General features: G+C 34.6%; 2 protein-coding genes across 6 annotated transcripts; one reads left to right on the forward strand and one right to left on the reverse strand.

Moving 5' to 3' along the window:
- Positions 1 to 1,021: 1,021 nt before the first annotated feature.
- On the reverse strand, positions 1,022 to 7,478 carry LOC107041817 (cyclin-K). 5 transcript variants are annotated; one of them, XM_029126372.1, is made up of 7 exons: positions 7,272 to 7,478; positions 5,160 to 5,300; positions 4,022 to 4,421; positions 3,576 to 3,681; positions 2,189 to 2,407; positions 1,640 to 1,792; positions 1,022 to 1,548 (listed from the first exon to the last, which is right to left on the reverse strand). In XM_029126372.1, exons 3-7 carry the CDS (start codon positions 4,382 to 4,384, stop codon positions 1,208 to 1,210), a joined length of 1,182 nt encoding a protein of 393 aa, XP_028982205.1. In that variant the 5' UTR covers positions 4,385 to 4,421; positions 5,160 to 5,300; positions 7,272 to 7,478; the 3' UTR covers positions 1,022 to 1,207. The 5 variants fall into 5 exon arrangements, with proteins under 5 accessions (XP_028982205.1, XP_015118062.1, XP_015118063.1 ...); XM_015262576.2 differs by lacking the exon at positions 7,272 to 7,478 and having other exon boundaries at positions 5,160 to 5,459; XM_015262577.2 differs by lacking the exons at positions 5,160 to 5,300; positions 7,272 to 7,478 and adding an exon at positions 4,979 to 5,121.
- LOC107041815 (putative glycerol kinase 5) lies at positions 5,040 to 18,263 on the forward strand. Its single transcript, XM_015262574.2, has 12 exons — positions 5,040 to 5,504; positions 7,400 to 7,493; positions 8,500 to 8,599; positions 9,229 to 9,388; positions 10,321 to 10,435; positions 11,555 to 11,748; positions 13,349 to 13,475; positions 14,942 to 15,046; positions 15,480 to 15,574; positions 15,683 to 15,846; positions 17,165 to 17,298; positions 17,703 to 18,263. The coding sequence occupies exons 1-12, from the start codon at positions 5,409 to 5,411 to the stop codon at positions 17,843 to 17,845; spliced, it is 1,527 nt and encodes a 508-aa protein (XP_015118060.1). The 5' UTR covers positions 5,040 to 5,408; the 3' UTR covers positions 17,846 to 18,263.
- Positions 18,264 to 20,183: the final 1,920 nt, after the last annotated feature.

The raw sequence follows: 20,183 nt of genomic DNA on the forward strand, positions 1-20,183 counted from the left end.
AACATTTAAAAAAAAGTCAAGTGTCCATTTTACCCCAACCTCCCCTTTCGGCGAGAACTGCCGAAATAGAATTTTTTTTTTCACCTGGGGCCAAAAGTGTCATCTTGGATTTTTTCAGGGGAAAAAGTCGACTTTCGGCAAAATCGAATTTTTTCGCCGAATCAAAGTTGATTCCGACTATTCAAGTGGCGGGCTATCCATAACTCTCAGTAGTATGTGGGAAAAGTAAAAAATAAAAGTTTTTTTTTTCACTTGGGGCCAAAGTGTCATATCTTTGATTTTTTTAGGGAAAAAGTCGACTTTCGGCAAAATCGAATTTTTTCACCGAGTGAAAGTTGATTCCGACTATTCAAGTGACGGGCTATCCAGAACTCCCAACAGTATGTGGGAAAAGTAAAAATGAAAAAAAATTTTTGAATTACCACTGATTCAACTTTGGGATGAAATTTTATTATTTGTTCCTGGGATAAATTTGAGATACTCTCCCGGGTAAAATAATCCATCGAACATCCAAATTTACTTTTGTTCTCATCCGACGTTTTACACGGACGAAAAAATTTAATAGAAAAACTTATCGAATTCGTTAGAAAATTCTATTGAATTTCTATTGAACTGTTCTATTAGTTTTTGGGCGATTCTATTGAAATGTTCAATATGAAAATATTCAGTAGAAAAAGTCAATAGAATTCAATTTTTCTATGTAACTTATTCTATTGAGATATTTTCTGTGGAATTTCCTCGACCCAAATTTTCCAAGTTTTTTCGTTTGATTTTATTGATGAGAAGAAAAGAAAAACAGAATTTAAAAAAAATTAAAAAATTCGAGTCGAACAAAATCTATAGAAAATATATGAAAGAATAAGTTACATAGAAAAATCGAATTGTGTTGACTTTTTCTATTGAATGTTTTCTATTGAACATGTGAATAGAATCAGCCAAAAACTAATAGAAAGTTTAATACAAATTCAATAGAATTTTCCAATGAATTCGATAGGTTTTTCTCTTAAATTTTTTCGTGCGTGTAGTTACCCGGAGCTGGTGCAACCGGGCCTAATTTAAATTTAAAAGTGATATTAACTAATAATTATCATAGGCTATCCCTGAACAGAAGAAAATTGAGGAATTACCCAATTGCAAATACACTTTCCTTTATTACTCCCTTAATAATATAGCCATTACAATCTTCAGCCCTCTGAAGATGTTGATGTCAACGTCTAGGATAATGTGAAGTGTCCACGATTGACTGTGGCACAGCTGGAGATGATTGCGAAGCAGTTACGAAGCAAATAGGGTTCAACAGGGCTCGAGGTGGTGCCACGTACGGCGCGAAGGGCTGAATTGAATGAATCTTCGGTCGCTCAGGTCTCGCTCTGCACCTTGCAAGATGCTCGAGGACTGCTGGAGGCAGGGGTGGAGGTGGCACTGAAAAATCTACTGGTGGAATGATTGCTGGGAAGAACTGAGGGATGTCCCCTGATTTCGGTGGGGACTTCTGGGGATCTGGGGGGTTTGGGGCGTCCTTCAGAGCTCGTGGGGATGTGGTTACACCTGGAAACATCATCGACTTGAACGATTTTACCGCTTCGGTACTGATTTCTTCCCATTTATGCTGGGTTTCTGTTAATTTCGGCTGATTTACCTGTTGGAGTGTCTGGTACAGCCTCGATACTCGGAATAACTTCACCATTTTCACCTGAATTATTTGGCGAATCCGATGATTTATCGGCGACAGGGGATTTTTCGTTGCCTGTCGTTGGCTGATCGTAAGAGTCGAGAAGCTGGTGACAAATTCCTGAATGCGAAAACAATTAATCCAGTTTATTAATTTGTCAACTTGTTCAGTGAATAATTAGGATTCATGGAATGATTCCCTCAAGCCTCAATTAATCAAATTCTTTACTAAATTAATGAAGAGTGATGATTCAGTGGCTCTTAGCTGAGTTTTCTAGGAATATCTCCGGATCTAAGGGAGAAAACAAAATTTTTGTAATGAACTTTTTTGTAGAGCGAGTTGAGGGCTACGAAAAAGGTGATGACGAAAATTTCGCTATCTCCCTCTGATTCCGAGATATTCACTGAAAACTGGCTAAATGAATGATTTGAACCGTTTTATCCCTTCGCTACTGGATTATTGTTAGTCAGTCAGGATAATTGGAGTATAGTGATTTTATTTCACCAATTGGGGCACCTTCTAGCAAATCCACGGATACATCCTCCACGTAGGCATCCCACCACCTGAGACGCCCCTTACCATCCACAAGAGTGAATTTTCCCAGTTTTCCGGCCAGGTACATAAACGCAATTGCGATTATTTCGGGCTCCCACTGGAGGGCCAGTGTTGTGTAGAGACTGTCACGTGCAAAGTTCCAGGCCGACTGAACTATGTTTCCAATCCTCTTTTTGCTACCTGGAGATTTAAGGTCTAGGATTTATTGAATTGTCTTGATTGTGGAAACAAACATTGATGTTTTTTGTATTATTTTTATTTTGATGGAACATTAATTATTCCTTCGGAAAGGACATGTGATGATTTTTGCTTCCGAATGGAAGCATTGGGATCGTTCAAATTTAAGTTTTGGATTTTTTCTATTATATCGACCCGTTACGATCCAAAAAGTCCAAAAATGCAATTTTTAAACCAATTGTTTGCTAATGAATGGATGGGAATTGAATCTTTTTATTTTTCAAATGTAGGTATTGTTGAGCCCAATCGATCGTATATCGGCCATTAATTAAAATTTAATTACTATTTAATTAATTCATCGATTAACTTTTTCAATTTTTTAATTGTTTCGAAAATCGCTTGTCCCACAATAACTAAAAAAATGTTCTGAATTGATTGAATGATGGCTTAAAAAACTTGTTTGGATGTCCCTCTGACTGAGTTCGAAGAGGAAGACAATAGGAATAATCGTCATGTTGATTTATTCAAAAATAAAAAATAAATAGTATTACAAATTTTTTCTAATTTGAAAATCTGACAAAATTAGGTAAAAGAAAATTTGATTCAATTCAATAAAATGAAATAAACAATGAATCATAGGTGATAGAAGGAAATAATAATTTGCTAATTTATTAGTAAAAATAACTATACTGTATACAATACAAGAGCAATTTCCCACTTGTTTTCATTTAGATTCAAAACATGAATTATCTCTTGGACAAAATGAACCGTTTTTAATCGTCAATAACTCAATATTGGCAGAGTGAAATAGAACTATTTTTTTTCATTTGAAAGATATTATTTTAGACTTCAAAATGCGAGCTAATTCATTCAAATCGTATCGTTCCATCCCAAGATAATCACAATTGAAGTAAATTGAAATATCTACTTCCATTAAAATCGAGCTAATTAAAAATTTGATGATTCATAATTTATAATCGTCAATAACTCAAGATTGGCAGAGTGAAATAGAACTTTTTTTTTTCATTTTGTAGATATTATTTTAGACTTCAAAATGCGAGCTAATTCATTCAAATCGTATCGTTCCATCCCGAGATAATCGCAATTCAATAAATTGAAATATCGACTTCCATTAATCGAGCTAATTAAAAATCTGATGATAATTTCTCACCCCTGAGGCACTTGGCATATTTCGGAACATAATTATTGGGATGGTCCACCAGTAGATCAAACTTGATGGTATGAAGCAGAATTCTCTCGATCGTCATCATCTCCGTCTGCTCCAACCGAAAAAAAGAAAACAATCCCACCAAATGTCCCCCACAAAACAACTCTTCTGCCTTCGTTCCTCCATCAGGCCCGAAAAAATGGTCAGTAGGGGAGGGTGGGGCAAAACGGACACTTTAGACTTTTTTAAAATTATTCATAACTCAGAAAAAAATTGATCAATTGAGCTCAGTTTAGGCTCGTCACAAAGGGAAAGAATTGTTCTTTGTATTGAAAAAAAAAATTATTAAATTTTATCCACATTTCAACCCCTTATTAACATTTTAATAAAAGTCAAAAGTGTCCGTTTTACCCCAACCTGCCCTAATACTATTTAAAAGTATTATTCACCCTAGGATTTCTCCCAAACTTCCTCAACTCCTTCTTATCCAGCAGTGTCCTGGCTGTCTTTATGATATCCTCGAACATCTTGGGTGTCTCCTCGACTTTTCCAGCCAGAAATATGCACGCAGAGGCTGTCACATAGCGAGGAAATTCCTTGAACGAATGGAACATGTAGAATCTGTGGAAATACATGACTCCAGTTGCCATTGTGTTGTACCCAAGCCCCAGGTTCGTGCCGACATCGAAAATAAATTTTGCACCTTCCTTTCTGTATCGAGACTCTGTCATGTAGTCAATTCCATCCTGGATCGAGGGTGTGTGTTGCAATTCCTCTTTTTCGTAGTACCAATAGGGCATTTTTTCAGTCATTCAGTCCCTAATCAGACTCCAGTGCCCCTTATTCTTCCTATTCAATTTATTTCTCCAATAACAAATACTCAGTTAATTCATTTATTAGTTAATTCATCAGCAGATTCATTTATTTCGTGATTCTTCGTATTCTGTTTACTTCTGCAATAATGAATTAACGATTAAGGGGTCTCCGCAGTTGCGATGGGCGCGCGGGTGAGTGGAGTGTGAAATAGTCAAGTTAGTGAGGTTAGTTTCGAGAGAGACGGGACATCAAACATGGCGTATGTTGGATAATGACAGACATCGCCATAGTATTTTTATCATTAATTTATTGAACAAATCAACGATAAAACCGAATGGGACTTTGTGCCCATATTGTTTAGGGCTTAATATAGACAATTTAGCTTCCTTTGCTGGCTAGCACATTGTCAACAGTGTGAGGGGTATGGGACAAAGTAGCGTCCATAAAGGTTGTGTATAAGGCGCAATTTGAATAATTAATTAAACACGAACGAAATCATAAAAGTAGTTAGAATTGCTTGCAAATATCTTTTTAACGTTTTTGATTACTATATGATATATTTAATTCGCAAGCACATTGTCATATTTTACCCAAAAGTACTGCGGAGAGACCTTAATTATTATTTTTCGTCAAGAAGGAAAACAAAATGATAACCACAAAGTCTAGGGGATTTCGCCGGATCTAGGGACAAAATAGAAAAAAAAATCGTGCGGGACGGGACTTGAATTCCTCAAAAAACCTAGATTAAGAGTTTTAAAAAATCCTCCTCACCACTCAAATGTTCATCGTTCAAGGCGACGATCGATCATTCCCTCGATTCGATCGTCCCTCCCATTGCCAAGATCATTTTGAAAATAAAATCGACAGCAGTGGGGGTCAGTGGGAATGGTCTTCTGGTGGCGATGGCAGACACTAAAAAATAAAGACTGAATTTTATTCCGCGCCTTCACTCCAACAACTTCGAATGCCTTGTTACGTGGACACTGTGATTATTAGATTTATCAATTGTTTGTCGCTGAAATGAGACACATTGTGGCGCTTGATGTGGGAACCACAACTGTACGCGCTCATGTTTTGGATGAAAATGCTGTCACTGTTGGGAGTTTTGTACAAAAGGTTTGTTTATTTATTGTTACGTCGTTTGGGTGGTGATAAGGAGGAGATTAAAGCACTTGGTCGTAAATTGTTTTGATGGTTTATTTCGCAGAAGTGGTAAAGGGGATGTGTCAATATGAAATTTTCAGTGAATGCAATTTTTTTTTGTGTGTTGTGTGGGATTTTTGGGGATAATGACGAGAGATCTTGATTCTTGCTGATTAGAATTCTAATGAAGAGGTATTTTGATAAATTCTTTTACTTTTTGCAGAATTTTTAGACCATTTTTCAGATTATAGGCGATTAGTCTTATTTATCAAGAAATTCCTAGGGGAATTTCCATTATATCATAATTTCAGATATCATTTTTCAGATTATAGCCGATTAGTCATATTTATCAAGAAATTCCTAGGGGAATTTCCATCATATCATAATTTAAGTAATAATATTAAGAATAATATAATAATTTTTATATTATTATTTCATTATTGTTTCCTGCACAGGAACGAGTATTTTTTTTCGTAAGTCACATTAGTTTGACAAACGTGACATGTCGATATGAAATTTACATTGAATATAATTTTTTATTTCGTACGTTATGAGGGATTTTTAAGGGAAATGACGGGGGATCTTGATTCTAGCTGATTAGAATTTTAATGAAGAGGTATAGTGATAAATTCTTTGACTTTTTGCACAATTTTTAGACCATTTTTCAGATTATAGTCGATCAGGAATATTTATCAAGAAATTCTTAGTGGAATATTGTTTCCTGCACAAGAACAAGTTGTTTTTTTTTGTAAATTTCATTAGTTTGACAAACGTGACATGTCAATGTGAAATTTATACTGAATATAATTTTTTATTTCGTATGTTATCAGGGATCTTTGGGGAAAATGACCAGAGATATCTTTTTAGCTGATTAAAATTTAAATGAAGAGGTATCTTCATAAATTAAAAAAAAATTTTGATTACTATTTTTGGGATTAAATTGTCTAAATGTCAGGAAATTTTGTGATTAAAAAATGATGATGGCATCTGGGCTTTTGTCGATTAAACATGATTTGAAAAAAAAATTTATGTGACATCGCAACCTGAGCAACGCCCTCCCCCCTTTCGTCACCGAGCGGGGGGTGTTTTTAGGATGAATGTCCTTATCCTAAAAACTGCTCCTCAACAGGGATAACCATATCCATAAATTATAATTAATGTTAAATTATCAAGTAGTCAATTAGTTAAAATCATTTTTGAATTTTAATTATTGCAGTAATCATCATTTCAATAGTCATATTTTGAATTATTCATTAATCAGTAATTGAATTAGAAAGATTAGTGATTATTTGTATAATCGGAAATTCCTTATAAGAAATTTAGTATTATCTACTCAATAAAAAATTTATAGTTCCATATTTTTAAAGGTTCAATTCATCACCAATTGGCAATTTAGATTATCAATTAATTTACTATTTTTAAATTTCTATTAGTATATTGAAACCTTGATCAACATAAGTCAGAAATTCTTTTAATATTGAAAAATCGGAAGATTGATGGCCATCCCTGCGGCTCGATTTTCCGTGAAATTCCAATGAGTTATAATTTCCCAAAAATGTCGAGTTATTCATAAAGAATGACTGCTCGATCTGTCGACAGAGCGGGTTTCATCAAGCGTTCATTTAATTGCCCCAAAAGTTGTTGTTGAGGTATAAAACCGGTACCTCAAGGTAAACCCCCACACAGTAGTTTCCAGAAGGATTCTATTCGTTTGTAACACACATGAAGCTCTTTCCTTACCATTCAATTGCTGACATTATTGTTCATTCGCGAAGAATGCCTTTGTTGCATTTTTTTTACTGTCATGATCATTACTCTTCGTTCGATGATGATTAAGCGGTGGAATTGAACTATGTTTTGATCGAAAGGTCGAGCTGATTTATCCGAGGCCTGCTTTTGTGGAAATCGACCCCGATCAACTCTGGAGTGCGATTCTCCGGGTGCTGAAGGGGGCTGTTGAGGGTAAGTCATCAATTTTTCTGAACACTAGAACAATATTGTCTTCCATGGGTGCTAGAATAGTTAAACCTTACCGTTTCTCACTTTCATTAACTTTTATCTCAATAATAATGGAGGAAAAATAATTGGTTTCAACAAAGTTCTTCGCACACTGATAAAAAAAAATTTCTAATATCTGAAACATATTATCTTGAGACAAGTAATTTTTATTGAAATTTTTATTTCTCCCAGGCATCGCAACTCGCGAGGCCTCAGAAAGGTCTCATGCTTTACAATATTCGCGTACTCAAGGATGATTTCACACATGAAAAAATTTAATAGACAATCCTATGGAATTCGTTAGAAAATTCTATTGGATTTCTATTAAACTTTCTATTCGTTTTTGGCTGATTCTATTGACATGTTCAATAGGAAACATTCAATAGAAAAAGACAACAGAATTCGATTTTTCTTGCTCGACGCAAATTTTCTAAGGTTTTTTCATTCTATTTTTCTTTCCTTCTCATCAAGAAAATCATACGAAAAAATTTAGAAAATTTGAGCCGAGGAAATTCTATAAAAAATATCTCAATAGAATAAGTTATATAGAAAAATTGAATTCTATTGACTTTTTCTACTGAATATTTTCTATTGAACATTCAATAGAATCGGCCAAAAACTAATAGAAAGTTTAATTGAAATTCAATAGAATTTCCTAACGAATTCGATAGGTTTTTCTATTAAATTTTTTCGTCCGTGTTTGTCGCAAATGAACTCCCTCAAATCGCGTAGAAGAATTTTGAATCTTCAAGTATTTATCATTTTCATGATTTTTTTGTTATGCAGTTCCAATATTTTGATATGTAATATATTCATGATATAATGCGAAACGATAACGATAAATGAGAATCATTCTCATTATTTTCGGTCGTAAAATTCAAGGATCGAAATTTTGTCTTCAACTCAAATATCAATAATTCATCTTCATGAGTGATTATCCCGGTCGTAAATGTTTTGATGCCACTTGCAGCGAGTGGAATCGACGAAAAATCCATCGCTTGCCTCGGTATTTCTACACAACGCGGGAGTTTTATATCATGGAACTTTGAGACTGGAAAGCATTACCACAGGTGAGTCGATTGATGATCGACACCCGAGGATTACACGTATGAAAAATTTGAATTAGAAAACCTAGCGAATTCGCTAGAAAATTTTATTGGAATTTTATTCGATTTCTATAGGATTTCTATTGGAATTCTATTGAAAAATTCTTTTCATTTTTTACGCTGATTCTATTGGATATTCGATAAGAAAAAATCAATAGATTTCGAATTTCTGCTTGAATTTTTCTCCTGAGATTTTCTCTATAAGAATGCTTGGGCATCAATTTTCCAAGTTTTTTCCACTCGGATTCTGCAATGCAAAACAAAACAAAATCCAGCGGAAAAAACTTGGAAAATTTGTGCCCAATAATTCTAATAGAACAAATCTACGAAAAAAATTCAAACAGAAATTTGAAATCTATTGACTTTTTCTTATTGAATATCTAATAGAATCAGTGCAAAAAACAAATAGAATTTTTCAATAGAATTCCAATAGAAATCTTATAGAAATCCCATAGAATTCCTATAGAATTCCATTAGAATTTTCTCATGAATTCGCTAGGTTTTCTATTGAATTTTTTCATATGTGTAAACTAATTAAATCGATTCACTGAATGGAGAATTGATCGATTGACTTATTCATTGGTTCATTGTAGATTCATAACATGGAAGGACTTGCGTGCAGACTCGATGGTTCGAGAGTGGAATTCATCATTAACGATGAAATCCCTCAGAATGGGATCACGCATACTTTACACAGTCACACGTAATAAACGGTTTCTCGCGGGAAGTGTGTTGAAGCTTATGAACACCCAGGTTTGAGTGTTATCATTGATCTGTTCATTTTCTTCTCTTTTCAAATTGCGTGAGAACAATTTGAAAAAAATCATGAATATTTAGCGTTTCATTTTAATATTAAATTTTTTTATTCAATATTAAATTATTCATAGACAATGCTCGTAATTTAAAAAAAATTCAATTTTTAAATTATTTCATCAATCTTCCTCCACAAGTAAACTTCCTAATTTTTCAGATTTTTAAAATGTTTTCTAACGGTTCAATATCGAGATTCAAATTCAGACCCGTAAAGTTTAAATTATGAAATCATTGTAAAATCCGGAAAATTAGGGTTAAATGGGGTTCAAATGAAAGCTCCGATGTTCGACTACAAAAATAGAAAAACATTTTACTGGAGAAAAAATAGCCAAAGTACTTGGATATCCTCAATTAAAAATTCATCGTAACTCGTCACTGAATATTCGTGATTTCATTGAAAGTTCAAATAGGTTGAGGAATTCCCACTTCAATGGTGTTAAAAAATTTGGACACGGAGAGAAATATTCAATAAAAATTACGTATCTCTTCCGTAATTCCGGAGCGAAACGTGATTGTAGGAAATTTTGCGGAACTGTCACGGAATTTTTCCGGAGCGTTCCGTAATTTTTATCTGAATCTTCTGTGAAAAATTACGATATCGTCACTTAAATTTTCTGAGTCCATTTCGTAATCGGTGAGTGAATTGTGAGTTCCGTAATTTTCACTGAACATTTCTCTCCGTGGAATTTCACTGAATTTTCATCGAAATCTGTAATTGCAATTTTTTTCTAAGTATACGCTCGAGCCGCGTTGACTGACGATTGAATGTCTTCAGTGAATATTCAGGCTTATCTTCGTTCTACGTCGGTTATTCACAGGCATTTGCGAATAATGCCCGGCGTTATTTATCCATGACCTTTGACGCATTTTAGATGACGTTGCGCTTAGCTTGGGCGCTCGATCACACTCCTGGGTTGAGAGAGGCAGCTGCGAGTGGAAAAGCGGTGTTCGGGGGTGTGGATTGTTGGCTTTTGTACAAACTCACTGGTAATTCATTCATACGCTGTTAAAAATTTTTGTCTGAAATTTCCGGTACACTTTTTGGAAATTTTTATTAAATTTAATTACCACTGGAATTTCAAGGAATTTCGTCATTGAATATTCAGAATTTCGTGGAAAAATAAAAGAGAATTGTAAATTTCAGTTCCATTTTTCTCTGAAAATGAATAGAAAACCAGAAAATTTCGGTAAATATATTCTTGAATTTTTAGGACAGTAACACTGAATGCTATTTAGGGGGAAAAAAGTGGAATATTGCTTTCAATTTTTATCAATTATTGTACCTGTTTTTGCGAATAAATCAGCAATATGTTTCCGAATGGATGTAAGATCCCCATAAGATGACAATAAGACCTTCATAAAATTCATAAAACCTCACAAGACCCCCATAAGACGCTCATGAGACTCCCATAAAACACTATTAATCCAAGGTTGACGCACGGTCCGTGCAAGGTTGGCGCAAGACTGGTCCAAGGTTGGTCCAATGTTGGCGCGTGGTTTTTTTGTTATAATTCAAGAACTGAGAATGGCATCGAGACCATGTTCGAACTCGGTCTGGATAACGTGAATACGAATATTTATAGCCCAAATTCAATCGATTTGGACAATATTTTTTTCAATTACCGTGGCAAGACTGAATCGGTCACACATACACACACACATACATACATACATACGGACGTGCTCTAAAAACATCATATTCTGATTCCTGAGCCCAAAATTAGTCATCCTAACACGAAAAACTAGAAAATTTAATTTTGAGGAATACAATGCTTCCATTCGGAAGCAAAAATCACGAAAGTTCAAATTTCACTGAAAATTCAATATAATTTGGCACTGAATATTTATATTAGATTGATAATTACAATAAATTAAGGAATTCTCGTCTTTATGTCCCTTAAAATTCTGGAATTTTACTAAATTTTCAGTGAAACGTCAACTTTCATGATTTTTTCCCCCTAAATCGCATTCAGTGTCACTGTCCTGAAAATTAGTAGGCCACTGTCCGTGAAATTTCTTTTTTTTTCTAACAGTGTAGACCCAATGATTTTTATCAAGAACTTATCGCCTCTTGCTGTTTACCGAGGATTTTTCGCTCTTCCTAAGGAAAACACATCACTGATGTCTCGAGTGCCGCAGCAACAGGGCTCTTCGATCCCTTCACAATGGGGTGGTCGGGTTGGGCCCAGGATCTGTTCAAAATTCCCTCATCAATGCTCCCACACATCGTCGATACTGCCGGGAATTTCGGCGAGACTCCTAAGGACATATTCAGTGTACCAGTTCCCATCACCTGTTGCGTTAGTACTGTGACACTTTAATGAGGTTGATGAACGCTTTTGAGGTCAATTGATTCAGTTCACCGGGTGAACGATTTGTTCGTCACTTGTGTAATGTTCAAATTGAATAAATTCTCATCAATCCATTGCATTCATTCACATTAATTATTATTACATCATAATAATCCGATTAAATTTGTAGTTTTCATCCTCAATTTCTGTCATTTATTCTATTCATTCTATCAAAAGACAAGGATAGAAATCGAATTTATGGGTATTCTTCCACTATTTGAAAAAATATATCGATTTTAAATATTTCCAGAGACATTGAAAAATTAATTTTTTTAGTTCTTGCTGCGCACTGTTTTTTGCATTTATTGAATTTCTTCTCGCTGAAATATTGATATCTCTCTAATACTTGGAGAAAAAAAGTGATTCGAATTTCCCGCCGACGTAAAGAAAAAAAATCAATTTTATTATTATTTTTGTTTTATTACTCGAATGAGATTTCGAATGACTTTTGTTTTGTGTGTTTGTGTTGATCATGAAAAAAACACTTTTCATTGATCTTTAACAATAATTCCTCTTCAATCAATGTTGTAACTTGTGAATTAAGGAAAAAAATTTATAATAAGAATAAGAATGGATAAAATTGTATTGATCTGATTGTGAATACGGAACTGGAAAGAAAATAAATTAAAATAAGATATATTAATCTAGTGACGGGAGCGAATAATTATCTTAACCCTAGTTTGGTCACCACAGAAGGGAAACGCCGCAGAAGGTCGATTTTTTTTTCTTACCATTGACTGGCTGAGCGGAAAAATCCTAAAAAATTGGAATGCGTCAATTCAAGTGTCTAGAAAATTATAATATTTTTAAAAATTATTTATATCCACAATTCCTGAAGAAAAAAAATTATTTCTAACAGACGGACAATTTTTTCCCATGTTAAATGAAATGGTCCGTTGTGCGACGTTGCCGAAGTCTCGCTAAACGCGCCCGGGCAGTATAGAGCGAATTCGGCAACGCTCGGGCCTAAATAACACGGCGGCGATTCCCTGCGGAGGTGACCAAGTCGCAAGTTCTCATATGGTGACCAACTAGGGTTAATACTTATCATAATTATCTTAGCACTTCGTTGGTTGCGCAAAAGTTACGAACGCTGGTCCAGCGTTTTTTTATGTCCAGTATTACCCTTAATTATATATTCAATCTCAAAGTTGCCAGGTTTTTCTGAAAATGCGCCTTATACACGAGACACGGCCCTGAGTGTCGGAATAAAAATCTGAAAATCCAACTACTTGTGATATTTTTTGCGGATATTTTCATCGATAGGGCTTCTAGACATTTCAAAATGCGATGACAAATTTTTTCTACTTTTTCTCAGGCTTTACTGCAGTGCTATTTAAAAAATCGAAAAAAGTGCGGCGCGGCGCTCATAGCGCGACCAACGGAGTGTTTACTTATCCCTTCTCTGCTGAATTTCAAGTGCCAAGTAAATTAATTTTTTTTTGTTTGGAAGAGGTCCCAAACTAAACACAAATTGAGCTACTGGAGAAATTCCACTACCAGAGGAATATTCTTCTGCAATAACATTACAATTCTTCGAATTTTATAGATGGCTGATCAGGCAGCATCACTATTCGGTTCCGGCTGCTTTCACCCGGGAGACCTGAAGGTCACCATGGGTACAGGAACATTCCTAGATGTTAATACAGGAGGTCAACCTCATGCATCCGTCGCAGGTGATTAAAAAATTGTTTTTTAATTTATTGCATTTGCCCACCTCTCCTGAGGAAGCTTTTGCTGTTCCTATAGAGGAGCAGTAAAAAATGCAATATTTAGAGAATCATTCCGATAATGAAATTGTGATTTTCCATAGTAAATAGCCAAATTCTCAAGAGAGTCTGCAAAGAATTCCCAGAGAATAGGGGAGGATGGGGTAAAACGGACACTGAACTTTTTTTAAATTACTCATAACTCAGAAACAAATTTATCAATTGAGCTCACACGGACGAAAAAATTTAATAGAAAAACCTATCGAATTCGTTAGAAAATTCTATTGAATTTCTATTGAACTATTCTATTAGTTTTTGGCCGATTCTATTGAAATGTTCAGTAGAAAATATTCAGTAGAAAAAGTCAGTAGAATTCAATTTTTCTATATAACTTATTCTATTGAGATATTTTCTATAGAATTTCCTCGGCTCAAATTTTCCAAGTTTTTTCGTTTGATTTTTTTAATGAGAAGAAAATAAAAGTTGGAATTATTTCGAAACCAACATTCGGGAAAAGGTAAAAAATTTTAACGTTGGGGCAATGTTAAATTCAATGCCTCATTGAATTCAATTTAAAATACATCGTCATAGAAATTCCATTCGGAAGTAAATTGCTAATTTATACATGAAAATACAGGGTGGCACCAGCACCTTGTTTACAAACTGCCGGCAAATATCGAATAGAAAATCGGGAATTCAATGATACAAAAATGACTAAATTCCGATAATAGACTTTCAAATGGTGAACCTCAGAATTTTTCAATACTTCAGCCAATTACATTGCGATTAACTACTGCCATGATTGGAAACGATGACGCAGTTGTCAATGGGACATGATATTATAGTTAATATCAATAAGAGCGCTTCATGTTGATAAAATGATTATGCATGTCTGAGTATCACACACCTCTTGTAGACCTTTTTCAGACACTAAAAAACGTCTGAATAAAATGAAAATGTATCTAAATTTCAGGCGAACAGGTGTCCAAACATCTTAATTCATGTTTGAAATCCAGACAAATTTTCATTTTATTCAGACGTTTTTTAGTGTCTGAAAAATATCTCCAAAGGTGAGTGAAATTTAGACATTCGTTTTTGTTGTGTAATGGTGCTCCAACTATCTCCAACAGTAAATATTGCCATAATTGTACCACCGCCATTTTCAATCATGGCGGCATGGCGGGAGCCTACCACGATATTATTGGATAAATCATTGAAAAATTCTAACGCTCACTATTTGAAAATTTATTATCATAATTTCAGCATTCTTATGTCATTGAATTACTAATTTTCCATTCTATATTTCCGCACAATTTGTAAACAAGGTGCTGACGTCACTCTGTGTAGTCACCGCACTTGGTTTTCGTTTGCAACAAACATCTTCTTGTAATGTTTCGCTATATAATTCAGCTCTTGTCCTACTTCAATTTCAGGATTGTATCCTCTGGTTGCCTGGAGAATCGGCTCTGAATTGATATACGCAGCTGAGGGTGCCTCTAACGACACAGGAACTCTCATTGAGTGGCTCAAAACCATAGGTAATGCTTAATCCAACTCTCCTCGTGCATTTGGCAAGACGAATTCCCGTATTTAAGGATTTATTACATCCTTTTCGCCAAAATTCATGTTTTTTTTATTTTTCTGGTAAATTGTTGATCGGATTGACATGAAAAAATATACCGTTTTTGCGTTTTATCATTACTTAATGACTCACGAAATTTCATGATCGTGCAATCATTTTCCTGCGTTTTTTCTAAAACTTTTCGGAAATTCACAAAACTTTAGAAAAAATGCAGGAAAATGATTGGACTGACATGAAACTTCGTGAGTCAGTCAATAATTGTAAAATGCAAAATCGGTATATTATTTCGCGTCAATCCGATCAATAATTTGCCAGAAAAATGAAAAAAAAACGTAAATTTTGGCCGAAAGTGTGTAGTACATCCTTAATAATTCATAGAATTGTTTCAGGCATTATAAAACAACCTGAGGAATTATCGGATCTTGCGGACTCGGTGGATAGTTCCGATGGCGTTTATTTCATTCCTGCATTCAGTGGCTTGCAAGTAAGCAGAAATTTTCAGCAAAATGTGGTCACGCATTTTAGTTGTAAAAAAGGAAGACGTTTTCTCGAGCGTAAAAATTTGGTGCAATTAAGACCACTTGTGTTTCAGGCACCAATCAACGACCAGTCAGCAGCGACAGGATTTCTGGGCGTTAAGCCCACCTCAGGGAGGGCTCACATGGCTCGAGCCGTTTTAGAGAGCATAGTATTTCGAATTTTATTGCTCTATGAGTCACTGTGCACTGAGATACATCGAACTTACACTTGCATTCGGTAAATGAGAATTTTTACCGAATCTTCCTAAAAACACAACAAATGTTTTTGCAAAAAAACTGCGTCAAGAAAAAGTTTTGTTTGGTTCTTACTGGAAAGTAGAAAAATACAAAGGAATGAAAAAGAAAACCAAGTCAGGAATGTCGAAGGAATGGCCTCAATCAGATTTCTATGAGGAAAATAGTTTCAAAACGAATGAGAATGTTGAAAAACTCCTTCTATTAAGGAAAACGAGGAGAAAATATATATTTTTTTACGGCCTCGGAGAGTTCCTTTTTGGGTCCCATTCGGCACTCTATCCAACCCTATGCATGCGGCTGTGGATTCTACACTGTACCGCATTCGCACTCCTATAGAACACTAGAGCTATGCGCGCGCTGATCTATTCATTTGTTGAAATGAAGAAATGGAATTCATTAAATTTAATTTTCTCATGAATACCTTATAAATATTGATAATGAATCAAAGAGAATTCGACTAATGATTGAAGTGAATAGCGAAGTAGAGTAAAAGAATCTATAAAGAATTTTTCATTTTCAATTAATTATCTTCAATTTTTTAAAATAATCGCTCTCCATAAAAGGACAGAATTTATTAATTTCACCGATGATATATATACATGTGAAATATATATATTGTAGCGTTTCTCCCTTCAAATTCGAATATGTAACAGAAGACAAGGAACAGAAGAAGGATGTCACGAGATGACGATCGTCTTGGAGGACAGACTCCACTTGATACTCAAGCCATCTTCTGTCAACAACTCTTTGTCAAATCAATCGCCCTTTTCTTTTGAATCTTGGTTCTGATTTCCCATTAAATAACAATATTATATACATATATGACGTGAAAAAAAATTTACCACTGAAGAATTTGAAATTATTTCACTGAAGAATTTGAAAATGCCGCGTGTTTTTTTTGTGAATAACTTCGTGTCACATATTGACCAATCAGAATTAAGGATTAGCGGTCAGGCAGTTTCGAGATATTTCGATATAAAACAACTTCACGTTTCTTTCATCTTTAGTAAATAGGAATTATAGAAGTAGCATGGGGAAACCACAGAAAACCCATGCCGGTACAGGCGGTTCCTCTATTAGCAAACTCCCGCTCGCCGGAGCTTTCCGTTGAAAAATTCGGTTCCATGGGGAATCGAATTCACAACCTTTCGCACACTAGGCTTCCGTCTAATCTACTCGGCCACCGACGTCGGTCGAGGAGAAAATATGAATTTGAAAAATGAATATCTCTGACCATCAATTTAGTTAGAACATTTATGCATCACGTAACAGTCATTTTTCATCTCTAATCATTACAGCGTGGATGGAGGTGTATCTCAGAATGACTTTGTACTACAATTACTCGCTGATTTGACTGGTCTACGAGTTGAGCGACCCTCCACCGCAGAAATGTCTATTTTAGGCGTTGCGTTTCTCGCCGGTCTTCAGTGTGGTAATACGCTTCTTCAACTTCACCTCAAAAACTTATTAGCTATTCAAAGAATAATTTCCTCGTAACAATGTCATCCCTCCCATAGCAGACCGAAGCGAGCTTATGAAGTTGTGAAACTTGAGAAGTTGGAAAATGTATTTAAACTGTATTTCGTACACGGAGAAAAAAAATATCACCGAAAAATTGCAATACGCATTTGAAGATGAAAAATGTTTGGCTAAAAAAAAGGCTTCCAGGAATAGCTCCTCATAATATTTTTTCTGTCTCCAACTTTATCAGCTACAAAACAACCTGATGTTTTCATAAAACCCAATAGTTTCTTAGACATCCTAAAATAATCAACAGATAAACTTCAGCTTATCTTTCATGATTCATCATTTTCTCCTATAAACTCTTTATTTCAGACATTTGGAAGAGTAAAGAGGAGATGAGAAAGCTTCGAAAAATCCAAACGGTCTTTGAGCCGAACAAATCGAGAAGACTCTCGTATCAAGCGACGATAAATCAGTGGAAACGAGCGATGGACAGATTCCGGAATTGGTACTGATAGCAATGAAACGTCCGCCAAGTACCTGTTTCCAGTTTATAGTCTAAAATGAGAACGAGGGATTTTTCCTGTGACTGAATCTGAAACTCTGTAGTGAAGCGAAAGATTAGTAATAGAAGATGAAAGGTCGCAATTATAAAAAACAAGCTCAAATTGAGACTTTCGAAAATCTTAGAACGAGACTTTCAAATGTTTCAAATTGAAACTGTCAAAAGTCTCAAGTTGACAGCTCAAGTCGGCAGTGAACTGCTGAACCAATTCGTGCCTACTAAACAATTCCTACAGAAGACTTTTATATTCATTTACAACTTATGAAACTGTTGAAAAAGACACTAGGTTACGATTATTAATGCATTTATATAAAACTTTACCAATAAGGTTTGTTGATCGTTGGAAAAATATATATTGTTGATGAAAATTGAAGAATCATCGTTATTTTCCCAGAAAGAAATGGAAATTTTTATTTATTTTTCAGAAAATTCCATGAACTACAAACAACATCCCGTGAATATTTTTAGAGAATAGAAAATCAGGAATTCAATGGTACAAAAATTACTAAATTCTGATGATAGACTTTCAAATGGTGAACATTAGAATTTTTCAATACTTCAGCCAATTACATTGCGATTGATTACCGCCATGATTGGAAACGATAACGCAGTTACCAATGGGACTTGATATGATAGTTAATGTCACTCTGCATGTTGATAAAATTATCGGTTCCTGGCTCCAATGAACATTGCTCACCTGTCGCACATAATGGTGCCCCAACTATCGCGCATAATGTCGCTAAAATCATCGCAGTAAATATCGCCATAATTATCGTACCATCGCTATTTTATGTCATGGCAGCATGGCGGGAATCTACCGTGATGTTATTGGATAAATCATTGAAAAATTCAAACACTCACTATTCAAAAATTTATTATCGTAATTTCATAATTCTTATGCCATTGAGTTACTGATTTTCCATTCTATATTTCCTCACAATTTGTAAACAAGGTGCTGATGTTAGCCTGTATACAACTAAAAGTCGTATTTCTTTGATGATCACTGGAATCATAGCCTCTTTTATTCAGCTTTATTTCACACATCTCAAGTCAAATAAATTACAAATACAAATCACACAAAATGTCTTCTCTATAAATTATTTCTTCTCGTTTCTATTTCAGTAAATTCTCAGCATTAATTCTAATTCTTAATCAATAATTCTGTGCGACGGCTCATTTGAAAGGTTTTTTCAACGTTAAATTTTTCCCATCGAGTACATTTTCTATTTTCAATTTGTATTTTCAGCAATTTTCGGACTTTAATTAATAAATTATTTATTCTTCAATTTAGCAATTTGTGAGATCCTCACGAATGAATGGAGACAGAGAATTGAATACCACTCTATGAAACATAAATAACCGAATCATAATTATTCAAATCATTTAGGTCAGAAGAAAATAGAATAATTCTACTTTCTTAATATTGCGTTTTCTAAGGTTTTCTTCGAACAAAGTTGATTAGAATTAATAGCTAGCATTATGAGATTATCTTATACCTTTGAAGTTAAGGATAGGAGAATCTAAATGCAATATAGTGAAAATGATGATCGATTTTTTCACTTTGAACGAATAATATTAATATCCAAATACAAAATTCTGATGTGAATAAAAAGAAGCTGTGTCTCAATCTTTCAAATTAAGTTTTAATCTTTACTTTGGCGCTGAAAACACAAGATGACAATATTCTAAGCGTGGAATTATACTGATGAGATGAACAACAGATTAATTGAATTACCGTGTGAGCTAACTAAAAATTGATAACAGTGTTAATTGATTCAGTGTGCCTAGAAATTAAAACATGAGCAAATCCCAATTGTAATTTTCATATGAAAATTTAACAACTGATAAATTGTAACATGATTCTCATCGGTCGTATTGCTGTTTGCGATGAAAATGATTATAAACAATTAATTGAAAAAAGGAATATTGAATTACATAAATAATTCATCGACCTGTCAGTAATAAAATCTTCCAGAAAAAAATGTCGGAATCCAAAATATCTGGACCAATTTAAAATAATTCTCTCAATGCAATCATGATAAACGTCTCCGGCAGACATTCGTCATAAATTTTGAAAAGGTGAGACATTTCTTGGGGCCCGGAGTGAATCGAAGACAATCGAACTACCGTCGGCCGCTGATTTCCATCAATTACCATATAAATCAGCCGCTGTCCCCCTCTCAAATTTTCATTCCCCTTTTTTCCCGAATGTACAATGACCACTAACCGCTGGACGGATGAGTTGCGTAAGAACGATCCGACGATGAAGTTGCTCTTTTAGGATTTAA

This window comes from Diachasma alloeum, unplaced genomic scaffold, assembly GCF_001412515.2.
Source record: "Diachasma alloeum isolate Michigan unplaced genomic scaffold, Dall2.0 Dall_scaffold_00379, whole genome shotgun sequence".
NCBI lineage: Eukaryota > Metazoa > Arthropoda > Insecta > Hymenoptera > Braconidae > Diachasma > Diachasma alloeum.